General features: G+C 37.5%; 1 protein-coding gene, 1 long non-coding RNA gene and 1 pseudogene across 2 annotated transcripts; all 3 read left to right on the top strand.

Annotated features, from left to right (window-relative positions):
* The first annotated feature begins 4519 nt into the window (after positions 1-4519).
* On the top strand, positions 4520-5715 carry LOC107663161 (zona pellucida sperm-binding protein 3-like). The gene is made up of 3 exons (XM_016453322.1): positions 4520-5103; positions 5369-5487; positions 5571-5715. The coding sequence occupies exons 1-3, from the start codon at positions 4567-4569 to the stop codon at positions 5698-5700; spliced, it is 786 nt and encodes a 261-aa protein (XP_016308808.1). The 5' UTR covers positions 4520-4566; the 3' UTR covers positions 5701-5715.
* A 4572-nt stretch (positions 5716-10287) lies between these two features.
* On the top strand, positions 10288-11666 carry LOC107663160 (zona pellucida sperm-binding protein 3-like; annotated as a pseudogene).
* Positions 11667-11691: 25 nt separating this feature from the next.
* Positions 11692-11959, top strand: LOC107663163 (uncharacterized). The gene is made up of 2 exons (XR_001631297.1): positions 11692-11770; positions 11876-11959. It is a non-coding gene; the product is annotated as an uncharacterized LOC107663163 (long non-coding RNA).
* Positions 11960-16382: the final 4423 nt, after the last annotated feature.

Below are 16382 nucleotides of genomic sequence, written 5' to 3' on the forward strand. Positions count from 1 at the left end.
TAAAAGTTACGCCTTCTTTCTTTGCGTGAACATTTGGGCGGCGTTATGCAAATCTTCCCACATAGTGACGTAGACATGTGGGGGCGTGTTAGAACGAGCCATTTTAGGTAGGCATGGTTGACTCTTAACTTTTATAAAGAATATCTCTTTGGATTTGAGACTTTAGTCTTTGCAACTTTACAGATCTTCTTTATGCACCAAAAGCTTGTATCACTTCAAAGAGAAAGGAAAAATTGAAATCGCATCATATGACCCCTTTAACAATAAACACAGACCATTGCATGCAATGTATATCTGCTTGACGTCTACTGCCATCCTTCAAGGCCCTCTTGGCAGTAAACACAGATTTTTGCATGCACAATCTGCCCTCATTTACTATTACAGTAAAACAGATCAGTGCATGCAATTATTTCTTCTGGAATCAAAACCTTTTTTTTATTTCGTCCTATATTGTTCTTTAAATTTGGAGGAGCATTTTTCCATTTTACCTCCAAGGGCAGACCGGGCGAACAACACAAACTAATTATATAAGCAAAATCTGCTTACTTTATTGTTTAGTGGCCAGCGTGTTGCTCGTCAAGTCAGCCCAAAGTGGTCCTCCACCCCTGCTCCTTTTCAATCCGGGTCATGATGCCAATTTGTGGTGGCTTCTGCCAATGCTGTGAGGAATCATTCTCAAAGTCTTGGGGTTTTGATGCCAGAATTTAGATTGTATTATCAGAGACAATAAAACCGAGAGAACTCTGCAGAGCAATCTATAGAGTCTGTCTGTACTCTCTTTTATACAGTTCTTCCTCAAGGCGTGTTCGTGTTCAATATACTGTATTTCATACATTGTCGTTATTGTTTATCAACTCTCTTACCTTTTTTGGCTGTGCCTCCAGTCTGCTTTTAGGAAGCAGAATTTATATTAAGTGAAATGAGGAGGCCTAATCATATATTTTGTCTAATGTCAAAACAGGGTGTGCAGCTCCACCATATACTGTACCCCTGCAATGTCTGCACATTCCATTCGCAGGCCTCAGATACATGATTATAACAGTAGAATATACAAGAATATTCATCTTCAATAAACAAGCTACAGGTAGTCCAAAATGCAGCGGCTAGAGTCCTTACCAGGTCAAGAAAATATGATCATATTACCCCAATTCTACAGTCTCTGCATTGGCTACCTATTAAGTTCCATATCAGTTACAAAATATTATTACTTACCTATAAGGCCCTTAATGGGTTAGCTCCTGCGTACCTAACTAGTCTTCTACCACGCTACAATCCATCACGCTCCCTAAGGTCGCAAAACTCTGGACTTTTGGTAGTACCTAGGATAGCGAAGTCCACTAAAGGAGGTAGAGCTTTTTCGCATTTGGCTCCCAAACTCTGGAATAGCCTTCCTGATAACTTTCGGGGTTCAGACACACTCTCTCCATTTAAATCTAGATTAAAGACACATCTCTTTGGCCAAGCATTCAAATAATGCATCTCATAATTTTGGACTGCAGTTATACGTATCTGATCAAATGCACATTATTATTCTTTAGCTTGGGTTGGAACCGCAGCTACGCTAATCATGTCTCTATTTGTTTCTCTGTTTCTGCCATGGGATTGAAGCTTCAGTCTGGATCCAGAACACCTGAGAAGAGATGATGCCAACCCCTCAGAGGACCTCAGATGATGCCAACCCTAAAACAATCTACAGAACTACCAAAGTTTGCTATAAGTTTGATTGCATGATATAATAATTGCTGTTAATAGTGTTCATCGTCTGTTTGATTAAGTCTTTAATTGATTTTTCCGTACATTTCTGCCATATGTACATTAACTGACAGTCACCACTGATAAGCTACCACTAAATATTGTAGAAACTTAATTTGCTGTAAAGTAAACGATTTGTATCGTGAAAAGCGCTATACAAATAAACTTGAATTGAATTGAATAACTTGATACATAAATGGTTAGATTCACATTGATTAAACTTGATTAACTCACATCTTGACCAATAAAAATCTTTGCACAATTCTAGATTAATGGCTGAAATGTTTGTAGAGATGCTGCATGATCAGGAAGATAAGACAATTCTTAGTCCTGATTCAGAGTCTGAAATATCTGAAGCTGATGACCTTGAGACTATGTGCCACAGGGTCAGCCTGGAGTTGTGGGTGTGAATCCAGCTCTCCTAGATAAAGAAGACTCATTTGATGACATTGAAGACTTGTCTGATGAGTCCTCTAAGAGCAAACTCAAACCCCGGCCAATAGATTGAGTAAAAATGGTTTGCACCTACTCATGTAAGCAGAGAACATGGAGGTGGCCCGTGGTGCTGTGGTACAATGTGTTGGATGTTGCCACCCTCATTGCCTATGCCAGGGGCGGCCTGTTTGCAAGGAGCACAAACCTGTAGTTGTCATTTGTGAGGCATGTAAGCACTGAGATGGCAGTTTGAGATAGCGCTGTACCTGTGTGATTTCATTTTGTTAGTTTTATTTTCATCTATTCGGTCACATTCACTACAATTCACTACAGTTGCACTACAGACAGTTCAATTTCAGTGTTATCGGTTATCAGTGATATGTGTATGTTATGTGTGACAAAGGGGCAAATAAACATATTTCAAGTGTTAAATGTGTTGGTCTAAATAGCTGCTAAAATAAATATTTTAACAAAATGTCTTTATTCTTTTGTTTTATCATGCTTGCATAGATGGGTCATTATTTACCAATGTGTGTAAACTTGATGTAGTAACAAAAAACCTAGGCAAATATAAAATATTAATTTGTGGTCATTGTAAAAAGATATTTTGAATATTCATGGATCATGGCATTTATAGATCAAGGAATATTAAATGTTGAAATAAACTGATTTCAAAAGATAAAACAAAAAAAAAATGCCCAGCGAAGTATGAAATAACATAGGAAATGAATACGGGTCATTTTACATTTACATTTAGACATTTAGCAGACGCTTTTATCCAAAGCGACTTACAAATAAGGACAATGGAAGCAATTAAAATCAACAAAAGAGCAATGATATGCATGTGCTATAACACGTCTCAGTTAGCTAAATGCAGTACATGTACCAAGGGTTTTTTTTTTAAATCATATAATGAATAAAAAGAAAACAGATAGAATAGAAAAAGAATAGAGCAAGCTAGTGTTAGAGGCCTTTTTTGCTTTATTTAATTGTATAATAAATAAAAAGAAAACAAAGATAGAATACAAAAAGATTAGAGAAGCAAGTGTTAGTTTTTTTTTTTTAAAGAAAACAAGCAGTTAGTAAATAAATAGATTGCAAGTCTAAAAGGGGCAAGTTTTTTTATATATATACTGTATATAAAAAATAGAATTAGAATAGAGTGTGCTAGAGTTAGAGGGTCAAATAAAGATGGAAGAGATTTGTTTTTAGCAATTCTTGAAGATGGCTAAGGACTCAGCTGCTCTGACTGAGTTGGGCAGGTCATTCCATCAGGAGGGAACATTTCATTTAAAAGTCTGTGAAAGTCTGTGGTGGTTTTGTAGGCAAACATTAATGCCTTGAATTTTATGCGAGCAGCTATTGGTAGCCAGTGTAAATTGATAACACTGAGCCCTGAGGCACCCCAGTAGTTAGATGTTGTGACTTGGACACCTCACCTCTCCAAGATATCTTGAAGGACCTATCTGAGAGATAAGACTCAAACCACTGCAGTGTGGTTCCTGAGATGCCTTTTGCCAATAGGGTTGACAGGAGGTTCTGGTGGTTAACCATGTCAAAAGCAGCGGACAGACCCAGCAAGATAAGTATTGAAGATTTGGAATCTGCTCTTGCCAGTCTTCAGGCTTCAACAACTGAGAGCTGAAACCAGACTGGTTGCTGTTGAGGAGGTTGTCCTGTGTGAGAAGGGCAGAGACTTGGTTGAACACAGCTCGTTCAAGTGTTTTTAGACCCATGTTGTGCATTAGAAGGGGTTTTCATAGCTTGTGCATCAAAGGGTTAAGAGAATTACAGTAAAGTACAGTATTTCTTAAACCGTATCAGTCAATAAAAGATGTTGAGACTTAATATTTCTAAAATATTTATAGTTTCTTAATATATCTAAAATGTTTTTGCTATATATTGATGAATCTCTCTCATTGTGGAATCTCCAGACATTACAGGGATTGAATCAGAAGTACACTTAAGTGCAATTATTACACATCCATTAAATTAAGAATACACAATGAAGACTAAAAATGGGACAATAACGTTTAGTACCTGACCTATTGTACACTTAAAAAGAGATTATTAATGAATAATTTTTATGAACTAGGATGCTTTTTAGATGGCATTAACTTTCTATAATGGACAAACTGTCAGAGTTTCTTAATTGTAAAATCGTAAGCAAATAAAGATGAAAATCTCAGATGCATATGAAGCTTTCTATTGTTTTGTGATCTTGACCGCAGTTGGTAATAAGTAAACTCTACAGGTCCAGAGGAGAATCAAAGTTAATCAATTAAGCTGAAAGGGGAGGAGCCACCTTAATTCAAAGCTGTACTAAATAGCAAAGCTAATACTGATGTGCACTGTGGCACTGTGCTAGAGTTTGTTAGGATGTACCGCTTGCAAGCTTTGTTAGTGCTGGGTGTGATTGCTGCATTTGACTTGAGGAATGCATGGGGAAGTTTGAGATACGGTCAAAGTCCAAGAAGCATGAAGCCACAATCAGATCCAGCTTCCAGAGGTTCTGCTCTTACTTATCAAGGGTTCTGGAACCCTTTGCAAAAGGCTTCTCCGTTTCAGAGTCTTGACTCCAGAAGATTTGCACAAGAGCCTCTTGGTCTTCAGGAGAAGCAGGTGTTGCAGGGTCCAGTGAAGTCTTTGGACTGGAGGTTTCCCATTGTTCCAGAGGTGCAGAGCGAGATGGCGGTGGACTTCCAGTTGAGGCAACCCGTGACTCCCGGTAGTGTAGCTATTCAATGCGGTGAGAACCGGGTTCTGGTTGAGGTAAAGCAGGACTTCTTTAGCAATGGTCAACTGATCCAGCCATCTGGATTGTCTTTGGGTGGATGTCCCGTTGTTGGTGAGGACTCAAACTCTAGGGTGCTCATCTTGGAGCATGAACTGCAGGACTGCAACGGTGTGTTAATGGTAAGAATCTAAATTGTACTAGATTATTTGTATACCAATAAAAGTAAAGGTTCTTTGGTGTCAATTATTCCTTGAGCCTTTTAATTTCCATGGGACTTTTCCAGTCCTTATAATGGTGGACTTTAAGAACTGATCACTGAAAGGTTCCTTGAACCAGAAGTGGTTCCATGGCATGGCTGCTGAAACACATTTTTTTTTTTTTTAACCTCTTATTTTTAGGAGTGTAGATGAGGAACTTCTTTGTAACAACTGAAATCTCTTACAGATGACTGAGGATGAGCTTGTCTACACCTTTGCTCTTACCTACACTCCTGAGGCGCTCGCTGGCACGCCGATTACTCGTGCTGATGGTGCTGTTGTTGGCATTCAATGCCACTATCAAAGGTAAGTGCCCTTATGTGACTTTCAGCATGGTTTCTAGTGTTGCATCTGGAAGACTGTCTATTTGGTGCCTCTTTGAACTGCAGGTCTCATAATGTGAGCAGCAATGCCTTGAGGCCAACTTGGGTCCCTTATGCTTCAACGGAGGTTGGCGAGGAAGTCTTGCTGTTGTACCTGAAGCTGATGATGGGTTTGTGCAGTTTCTTTAGACCTTAAGCATTGTGAATGAGGCTGTACTTAAACTGTTCTTCTTGCAGATGATTGGTCCTATCCGAGGCCTTCAAACTTGTACTACCTGGGTGATGTTATTAATATTGAGGCATCCGTGACGGTGTACAACCATGTTCCGCTGCGTGTGTTTGTAGACCACTGCGTGGCCACCCAAGTACCTGATGTGAATGCCCTTCCGAGATATTCGTTCATTGAGAATCATGGGTAAGGTTATTACAACGTTATATGCCTTGTCCAAATACCCACACTTGCGGTCTTTGCAGTTGACTACTTATGGTGTATTTCCTGTGTTTGGCGCAAGTGTTCAATTGAGCATGAAGACCACAAGTGTGTGTTGAACTTTTCATTACCTGATAGGTCACACTTATAGTGTTGTAAAAATGCAAGCGTTTACATGGCTTTATTTAAATTAAATACTTTGCATTTTAAACAACTTCTGAATGTCTGTTCCATAGTCCCAATAACGTAATTTTAATTTGTGGTGCTTCTAATTAAGCGATTAAAAATAAGTTGGAGCTAAACGCTGAAGGAAAGTGACCTGGAAGGGCCAAGTTTGCCCACCCCTGTTCTACAGGGTACAACTCTAAAGTAATGAGTTTAGGTAAAGGGGTGCAGAGCCAGTGGTGGTTTTGTAGGCAAACATTAATGCCTTGAATTTTATGCAAGCAGCTACTGGTAGCCAGTGCAAATTGATGAACAGAGGTGTGGCGTGCGTTCTTTTCGGCTCATTAAAGATTAATCTTGCAGTGGCATTTTGGATTAATTGTAGAGGTTTGATAGAAGTCGCTGGAAGACCTGCCAAGAGAGCATTGCAATAGTCCAGCCTGGATAGAATAAGAGCTTGAACAAGGAGTTGTGTTGTATGTTCTGAAAGAAAGGGCCTGATCTTCCTAATGTTGTATAAAGCAAATCTGCAGGACCAGGCAGTTTTAGCAATGTGGTCTGAAAAAATTCAGCTTATCAATCACAACTCCAAGGTTTCTAGCTGTTTTTGAAGGAGTTATGTTTGATGAGCCTAACTGGATGGTGAAATTGATAAAGTGATGGGTTTGTTGAAACCACAAGCAGTTCTGTCTTAGCCAGGTTGAGTTGAAGGTGAAGGTCCGTCATCCAACAATAAATGTGTGTTAGACATGCTGAGATGTGAGCAGCTGTTGTCGGATCATCAGGATGGAATGAGAGGTAGAGTTGAGTGTCATCAGCATAGCAGTGATATGAATACCGTATCAAAAGCAGCGGACAGATCTAGCAAGATAAGAGGACATAATGTTTCTATAAAGTGGGGCAGTTCCAACTTTGCAAGGACAGTCTGGCGCTTCTGACTCACAGCCTGTAAGTACATTTTTTTATATTTAAAGAATTTGCCACTGATGATTCAAACGCGAGTTTGAGCAGTGTAGAGTAGCACTTATTGTTTGGCATTTCTCCGATCACAAATGCAGACATGGTTTTATGTTTACGCGGCGCAATACGCAAAGCAAAGCGTAAAAACACAGTATAAGTCATTACAATCAGTAATTATGTCCCCACTGGATGCAACAAATGCCTCGTTTGTAATGGGTTTTAGTGTTTTTGTCTCGTCGCTCCGGCCGGGACACGGCATCAACAGTATGTGAGGGGCGTAACATTTATTGGTTTTGTGTCGTCGCGCCGGGACACATGGAAACAGTATGGTAAGGGGCGTAACATTTCTGTCACACGCTTGAGGTATTCAGCCAATCACAACGCACTGGATAGATGGCCAATCAGAGCACACCTCGCTTTTCAGAACTATGAGCTTTGTAAAAATCGAAGCGTTTCAGAAAGGCGGGGCATAGAGGAGAAACAATAATGTACATTATGTGGAAAATGTTTTTTTTTTTACCTTAAACTGCATAAACACATTTCATTACACCAAATACACAAAATAATGTTCTTTTTAGCAGCATCATATGACCCCTTTAAAGAACATGAATGGATTTTAACCCTTTGATTCACAACAAGGGTATAAAGTGACCTGACAGTTTGTTATATATCTTTGCAAGAAATTAATTTCATCATTCAGAATTCCAGGAATTCCTCAATTTAACTTGTTTTTGATCATCACAAATCCTTATTTTTTCTTTCTTTTTGAATAAAAATAGTTTGTCACTACCCTTCTAATGTACAGCATGGGTTTAAAATGACTCGTATTCATTTCCTATGTTATTTCAGTTATGGTTGAGTGTTTCTTTGCTGAATCTCTGAAACGTTTTTCTATCATTTATTCCAGTCTTTAAACATGTTGTTTTTGACTTCCACAAATCATTTTGTTTATTTTTCCTTCCTTACTTTATAAACACAGTTTTTGTATTTCTACATCAGTTTTACACACATGGGTTGTAAATTTTACACGTAAAATGACCCGTATTCCTTTCCTATGTTATTTCAATCATGCCTAAATTATTCTTTGCTGAATCTTTGAAAGAATTTTTTTTTTTTTTTTTATTCCAGGTATTCATTAAATATCTTGTTTTTGATTTCCATAAATCATTGTTTATTTGTCCTTTCTTTACTTTATAAAAAAAAAAACACTGTGTTTCTACATCAATTTTACACATATGGGTCAAAAATCAAGGTTACCTTGAAATCTATTACTAGTGACCAATACTATTATCTAGCTTGTTGTTGACATTCTATTCTAGCTAACTAATGTTAGCTAGGTAAACAAAATAAAAGTCAAAATAATATGTAAAACCTCGTATCTCCACATTTTTATTTTTTGTCATAAATCAGTGCTATTGATCACCCTTTATGTCTGTCAGTGTTCCTGAAAGGTAATAGTTTTGGACATACAAGGTTTCTGTCTGACAGCGACAATATATAATCAGTATATACTTGATCAACTGCTTGTTGTGCACTCTTTATCCAGAGTGTTAGTATGGTTGATCCCAGACATTCTAGATTAATGGCTGAAATGTTTGTAGAGATGCTGCATGAGGAAGATCAGGCAATTCTTAGTCCTGATTCAGAGTCTGAAATATCTGAAGCTGATGACCTTGAGACCATGTGCCACAGGGTCAGCCTGGAGTTGTGGGTGTGAATCCAGCTCTCCTAGATAAAGAAGACTCATTTGATGACATTGAAGACTTGTCTGATGAGTCCTCTAAGAGCAAACTCAGACCCCGGTCAATAGATTGAGTAAAAATGGTTTGCACCTACTCATGTAAGCAGAGAACATGGAGGTGGCCGTGGTGCTGTGGTACAATGTGCTGGATGTTGCCACCCTCATTGCCTAGGGGCGGCCTGTTTGCAAGGAGCACAAACCTGTAGTTGTCATTTGTGAGGCATTTAAGCACTGAGATGGCAATTTGAGATGGTGCTGTACACCTGTGTGATTTAATTTTGTTAGTTTTATTTTCCTCTATTCGGTCACATTCACTACAGTTGCACTACAGACAATTTCAGTGTTATCGGTTATCAGTAATATGTGTATGTTATGTGTGACAAAGGGGCAAATAAACATATTTCAAGTGTTAAATGTGTTGGTCTAAATAACTGCTAAAATAAATATTTTAACAAAATGTCTTTATTCTTTTGTTTTATCATGCTTGCATAGATGGGTCATTATTGACCCATGTGTGTAAACTTGATGTAGTAACAAAAACCTAGGAAAATATCAAATTGTAATTTGTGGTCATTGTAAAAAAATATTTTGAATATTCAGGGATCATGGAATTTATAGATCAGGGAATATTAAATGCTGAAATAAACTGATTTCAACAGATAAAACAAAAAAATGCCCAGCGAAGTATGAAATAACATAGGAAATGAATGCGGGCCATTTTAGACCCATGTTGTGCATTAGAAGGGGTTTTCATAGCTTGTGCATCAAATGGTTAAGAGAATTACAGTAAAGTACAGTATTTCTTAAACAGTATCAGTCAATAAAAGATGTTGAGACTTAATATTTCTAAAATATGTATAGTTTCTTAATATATCTAAAATGTTTTTGCAATATATTGATGAATCTCTCTCATTGTTTAATCTCCAGACATTACAGGGATTGAATCAGTAGTACACTAAAGTGCAATTATTATACATCCATTAAATTAAAAATACAAAATGAAGACTAAAAATGGGACAATAACATTTAGTACCTGACCAATTGGAGATGACATCTGCGCTGCTTAGTCCCTCCCGTTTTGATAATTTATTGATATTTTAATTTCTACTCATTTATATGAGTATAATTCACTGTTGCAACAAATTGTATTTATGTATGTGGCATTACCATTAAACAATAGTGATTATGCTAAACTAAAAACACTTAAAAAGAGATAATTAATGAATAATTTTTATGAACTAGGATGCTTTTTAGATGGCATTAACGTTCTATAATGGACAAACTGTCAGAGTTTCTTAATTGTAAAATCGTGAGCAAATGAAGATTAAAATCTCAGATCCATATGAAGCTTTCTATTGATTTGTGATCTTAACCGTTCTCAGTTGGTAATACATAAACTCTACAGGTCCAGAGTAGAATCAAAGTTAATCAATTAAGCTTAAAGGGGAGGAGCCACCTTAATTCAAAGCTGTACTAAATAGCAAAGCTAACACTGATGTGCACTGGGGCAGTGTGTCAGAGTTTGTTAGGATGGGCTTCCTGCAAGCTTTGTTGGTGCTGGGTGTGATCGCTGCATTTGATCTGAAGAATGCATGGGGAAGTTTGAGATACGGTCAAAGTCCAAGAAGTGTGAAGCCACAATCAGATCCAGCTTCTGGAGGTTCTGCTCTTTCTTCTCAAGGGTTCTGGAACCCTTTGCAAAAGGCTTCTCAGTTTCAGAGTCTTGACTCCAGAAGATTTGTACAAGAGCCTCTTGGTCTTCAGGAGAAGCAGGTGTTGCAGGGTCCAGTGAAGCCTTTGGACTGGAGGTTTCCCGTTGTTCCAGAGGTGCAGAGCGAGATGGTGGTGGACTTCCAGTTAAGGCAACCCGTGACTCCCGGTAGTGTAGCTGTTCAATGCGGTGAGAATCGGGTTCTGATTGAGGTAAAGCAGGACTTCTTTAGCAATGGTCAACTGATCCAGCCATCTGGATTGTCTTTGGGTGGATGTCCCGTTGTTGGTGGAGACTCAAACTCTAGGGTGCTCATCTTGGAGCATGAACTGCAGGACTGCAACAGTGTACTGATGGTAAGAACTTAAATCTTACTAGATTATTTGTACACCAATAAAAATAAAGGTTCTTTGTTGGTGTCAATTATTCCTCGAACCTTTAATTTTCCATGGGACCTTTCCATTCCTTATAATGGTGGACTTTAAGAACTGATCACTGAAAGGTTCCTTGAACCAAAAGTGGTTCCGTTGCATGGCTAAAACATCTTTTTATTTTTATTTTTGTAGCTGAGGAGAAACTTTTGTAACAACTGAAATCTCTTACAGATGACTGAGGATGAGCTTGTCTACACCTTTGCTCTTACCTACACTCCTGAGGCGCTCACTGGCACGCCGATTACTCGTGCCGATGGTGCTGTTGTTGGCGTTCAGTGCCACTATCAAAGGTAAGTGACCTTATGTGACTTTCAGCACTGTTTCTAGTGTTGCAACTGGAAGACCGTTTATTTTGTGCCTCTTTGAACCGCAGGTCTCATAATGTGAGCAGCAATGCCTTGAGGCCAACTTGGGTCCCTTATGCTTCAACGGTGGTTGGCGAGGAAGTCTTGCTGTTCTCCCTGAAGCTCATGATGGGTTTGTGCAATTTCTTTAGACCTTAAGCATTGTGAATGAGACTGTACTTCAACTGTTCTTCTTGCAGATGATTGGTCCTATCCGAGGCCTTCAAACTTGTACTTCCTGGGTGATGTTATTAATATTGAGGCATCCGTGAAGGTGTACAACCATGTTCCGTTTGTTTGTGGACCACTGTGTGGCCACCCAAGTACCTGATGTGAATGCTCTTCCGAGATATTCCTTCATTGAGAATCATGGGTAAATTCACTGTTCTCTAGAGTTGTTTGTTCCGTGAACACTTGGTCACTGATTGCTGTGACTCAACATGTGGTCCTGATGGTGGAATTGCTGCTTCTCCTTTTGGAGGTAGGCATCTGCTACAAGATTGCTTTTGGCACAAGAAGTGATGCCTAACCTGGGAATTTTTTTATTTATTTATTTATTTTTTTCCCCCCCCCCGCCTCCCTCTAGGCATTCAGTGGGAAGGCAAGGCCTCACTCGGTCCAGTAATGGTTCAAGAGCGACAGAAGACTTTAGCTGGTTTTCAATAAATGGGGATGGAAACCTATTCTTGTTTCTGGTTTTTCTTGTCCAGTTTAACCAGCTTTGATTTTGAGTGTGCTGTAAGAGTGGGTAAGCCGTTAGTCCTACTGTACCTGTTCTCTTTCCAGAAGGAAAGGCTCCCTTTTCTCGGTAGGGAAATTTAATATGAACCTTTTAAAGAGACCTGCTGTGAGCTCCCTTTGAAGTACTTTAAAGGTGGAATATATTGCCCATGATGCTGTAAAGGGAATTCCATTAATTGGAGTTTGTGCCAAAAGAGTTCTGCTTGAAAACCCACTTCCTTGAAGCACTATTTTGCGTGCTTATGCAGTGAACTGATTTCTTTCTGTGTTGGAAGCTTCAAACTTTAAATTTTTTTCCCAATATGCTTTGACTGTCTTCTGGCATGGTTTTTAAATCAATGCGTACGATAGAAGCAGGTTGAAAACTGGGAGTGTGCAAGTATCAACTTTGGCACAACATTTTCCACTTTTGGAATTTTTCACCTTCAAATGGGTTATTTATAGGTCTCATTTTAAATTAGGGAAATGGCATGCATCTCGTTTCAGTTTAATATTAGTGTGCCAAACTTGCAGAACCTATACTGATGTAAGGGGGTTTTGTGCAGTAGCAGATCTGTTATGATTCCGAATAATCATTGACTACATAACTCTCAAATTGAACCTTAATGTTGTCTGTAATCAAGATGTTTGGAATCCCAGTGGATGACCTTTTTAAAAACTGGTTTGTCACTTGTGCAACATCTTGGGCATTTTGTTTTAGCACGACAGTTTCAATATTACTTTGCATTTAGGACCATTGAATATGTGTTTCGTTTATTTATTTTTAATTTATTGCATTGACAAATTTCCTTTACAGTAAAGCAATGTTTTAGGATTCTGTAATTTAATTGGTTAAGTAAATACATTTTGTAGTTGGCTTTTTTATATTCAGTATCTTAATTGTTTATTTGCTTAAACATTAAACATTTCTCCCCCCCCCCTTTTTTTATTGTATTTTAGTTAATACTTTAATGCGTCTATTAAACAGTTTGACTTGTGTTAGTAATGTAACCACATACAGAAATGAAATGTATAGTTTCTGCAAATCAAGTCTTTGTATTGGTTAAATGTATAATTGAAGTAAGTTTCATTTAATTTGTATCCCAGCAGCCACTAGAGGGTGGCATGTTTCATGTATGGTTTTGTGGCCACATCAAAATGCATTGTTGGAATCTTAAAGATTATGAATGGATTATAACCCTTTGATGCACAGCATGGGTCTAAAGTGACCGACTTTAGATTTTTTTTTTTTTTTTATGTCTTTGCCAGAAATTTCATCATTCAGAATTCCTCAGTTAACTTGTTTCTGATCATCACAAATCCTTATTTTTAATTTTTATTTTTAATAAAAATAGTGTGACTACCCTTCTAATGCATAACATGGGTCTAAAATGACTCATTTTTAGAATTAGTACTCATTTCCTATGTTATTTCAGTTATGGGTGAGTTCTTTGCTCAATCTCAAATGTTTTTCTATCATTTATTATTCCAGATAGTCTTTAAATATGATGTTTTTCAATTCCACAAATCTTTTTTTTTTTTTTCTGTTTTATAAACAAACACGGTTTTTGTATTTCTACATCAGTTTTACACACATGGGTCTAAAATGACCCATATTCATTTCCTATGTTATTTCAATCATGCCTGAGTGATTCTTTGCTGAATCGTTGAAATTCCTTTTATCATTTTTTTTATTTTTTTTATTCCAGGTATTCATTAAATATATAGTTTTTGATTTCCACAAATCATTGTTTATTTGTCCTTTACTTTATAAAAAAAATCCACTATTTCTACATCAATTTTACACATATGGGTCAAAAAGGACCCATATAGAGAAACCTTTGATATTTGGAAGTAGGAACCTATTTACTGCTGAAAACAATTCACCTGCCCCACATTTCACAACTCGACATGGCTGCTCTTGTATAATTGATGCATTTAGTCTTTTATAAGTTATCACAGAAAATATTTGATATATCGTGAAAGATAACTGGATATAATATTTGAATGTTAGGCTAAGGTTACCTTGACCTTGAAATCTATTACTAGTGAGACAGAGAAACATGTCCAATACTATTATCTAGCTTGTTGTTGAAACATTCTATTCTAGCTAACTAATGTTATCTAGGTCAACAAAATAAGTCAAGATAATACGTTATTATTTACAAGTATATATCATTGCTGTCAAGCAGAAACCTCGTATCTCCACATTTCATCATTTGTATTTTTTGTCATAAAACAGTGATATTGGTCACGCTTTATGTCTGCCAGTGTTCCTGAAAGGTAATGATTTTGGACATACAGGGTTTCTGTCTGACAGCGACAATATATAATCAGTATATACATGATCAACTGCTTGTTGTGCACTCTTTATCCAGAGTGTTAGTATGGTTGATCCCAGACATTCTAGATTAATGGCTGAAATGTTTGTAGAGATGCTGCATGATAAGAAAGATCAGGCAATTCTTAGTGCTGATTCAGATTCTGAAATATCTGATGCTGATGACCTAGAGCAGTGCTTCTCAAAGTCCGGACTCCGATCCGGACCCGGAGGGAATTCAGTCCAGACCCGCCCCAATTTCATATTTCAAGAACACTAATTATTTCCTACTTTGATAAACGCATGTTAAACTTGTAAATCATATGTTTAGTTTTTTAATGTCTTTTTGGCGATGGTCCGAAATAAAAGCGAAGGCGAGATCAGGGTCGTAGCCATCATTTCAGAAGTGAGGGGGACAGAAATGTTATATAAAAGAAAAGAAAAAAAAAATAATATATATATATATAAACATTACAATATAGCATTTCTGTAATCTATATAACCTACCAGTCAACAGTTTTTGAACAGTAAGATTTTGAATATTTTATAAAGAAGTCTCTTCTGCTCACCAAGCCTGCATTTATTTGATCCAAAGTACAGCAAAAGCAGTAATGTTGTGAAATATTTTTACTATTTAAAATAACTGGTTTCTATTTGAATACATTTTAAAATGATTGCTGTGATCAAAGCTGAATTTTCAGCATCATTATTCCAGTCTTCAATGTCACATCCTTCAGAAATCATATGCTGATTTGCTGCTCAATAAACCTTTTTTAATTATTATTATTATTATTATTATTAATAATGTTTTTTGAGCCGCAAATCAGAATATCAGAATGATTTCTGAAGGATAGTGTGACTGGAATAATGATGCAAAAAAATTTAGCTTGAAATCACTATAAATTACATTTTAAAATATATTCAAATAGAAAACAGTTATTTGAAATAGCCTAGTAAAGATATTTCAAAATGTTACTGTTTTGCTGTACTTTGGATCAAATAAATGCAGGCTTGGTGAACAGAAGAGACTTCTTTAAAAAACATAAAAAATCTTACTGTTCAAAAACATTTGACTGGTAGTGTATAGTCAACTTTAATTTTTCTCTCATTTCTAGCTTTTAACCAATGTTTTATAACCCCTTTTAGTAATTAAGATTATTAATGTGTATGCAAACTACCCGATATTGAGCTTGAATGAAAGCTTGTTTTATTCGCCGAACATTGGTGTTAGTGAAAATTTTATATTCGGTATCATTCTCTGGTGATATTACTTTTATCAGAAGTTATTTAAAACTTCCAGAAATACTCCCCATGGGAGCATGTGACTTGTGCACGAAAAAGGAACCACACAGGGCATGGCTAAGCCCTGCAACAGCGTCCGATTGGAAGATCGCGTCAAGGGGCGGACCAAAGTCAACCTGCTTAAAAATGGACACAAAGCCCTCGTGGCTCGCTCACTCTCTCTCTCTAGAACTGTGGCTTTTCGCCTTGGTGACCGCGCGACAAAGTGCTCCCATGCCGTAACATCACGAGCGAGACTCAAAACACTCAAGACATCCAAAACTCAAACACTTCAGTTGAAACTTCGTGACTGCCAGAGATCGTCAAAAGCCTCAAGTCTTGCAAACTTAAACTCTCTCAGAAGAACTGCTAAAGCCTCTGTGTCACCAGGCAACCAATCAATCACCACCGAGGGCATTCCCAGAAACTACGTCATCCAGACGCCCGACCAGCAACCAATCAAAAGGGATTCCCTCAAGCAGCCAACGAGGAAACCCCTCCACTTCTCAGCTGTCACAAACGCAAGTATCAAACAGAAGTCTTCTATCTGCTGAAATCGGTGCTGAATTGATCTTAAAGGGGTCATATGATGCGATTTCAAGTTTTCCTTTCTCTTTGGAGTGTTCTCCGTTAACTTTCATTCTTCATAAATGTATGTGTGTGTGTGTGTGTGTGTGTGTGTGTATGTGTTTGTGTAGCTTAGTTTAATGTAATCTAGAATAGCCAATAAATTCTTGTTTCATTTATAAAGAAGTATTGTCTGGTTAGTGAA

The sequence above is a fragment of the Sinocyclocheilus anshuiensis genome, unplaced genomic scaffold (genome assembly GCF_001515605.1).
Source record: "Sinocyclocheilus anshuiensis isolate Anshui unplaced genomic scaffold, SAMN03320099.WGS_v1.1 scaffold767, whole genome shotgun sequence".
Taxonomy (NCBI): Eukaryota; Metazoa; Chordata; class Actinopteri; order Cypriniformes; family Cyprinidae; genus Sinocyclocheilus; species Sinocyclocheilus anshuiensis.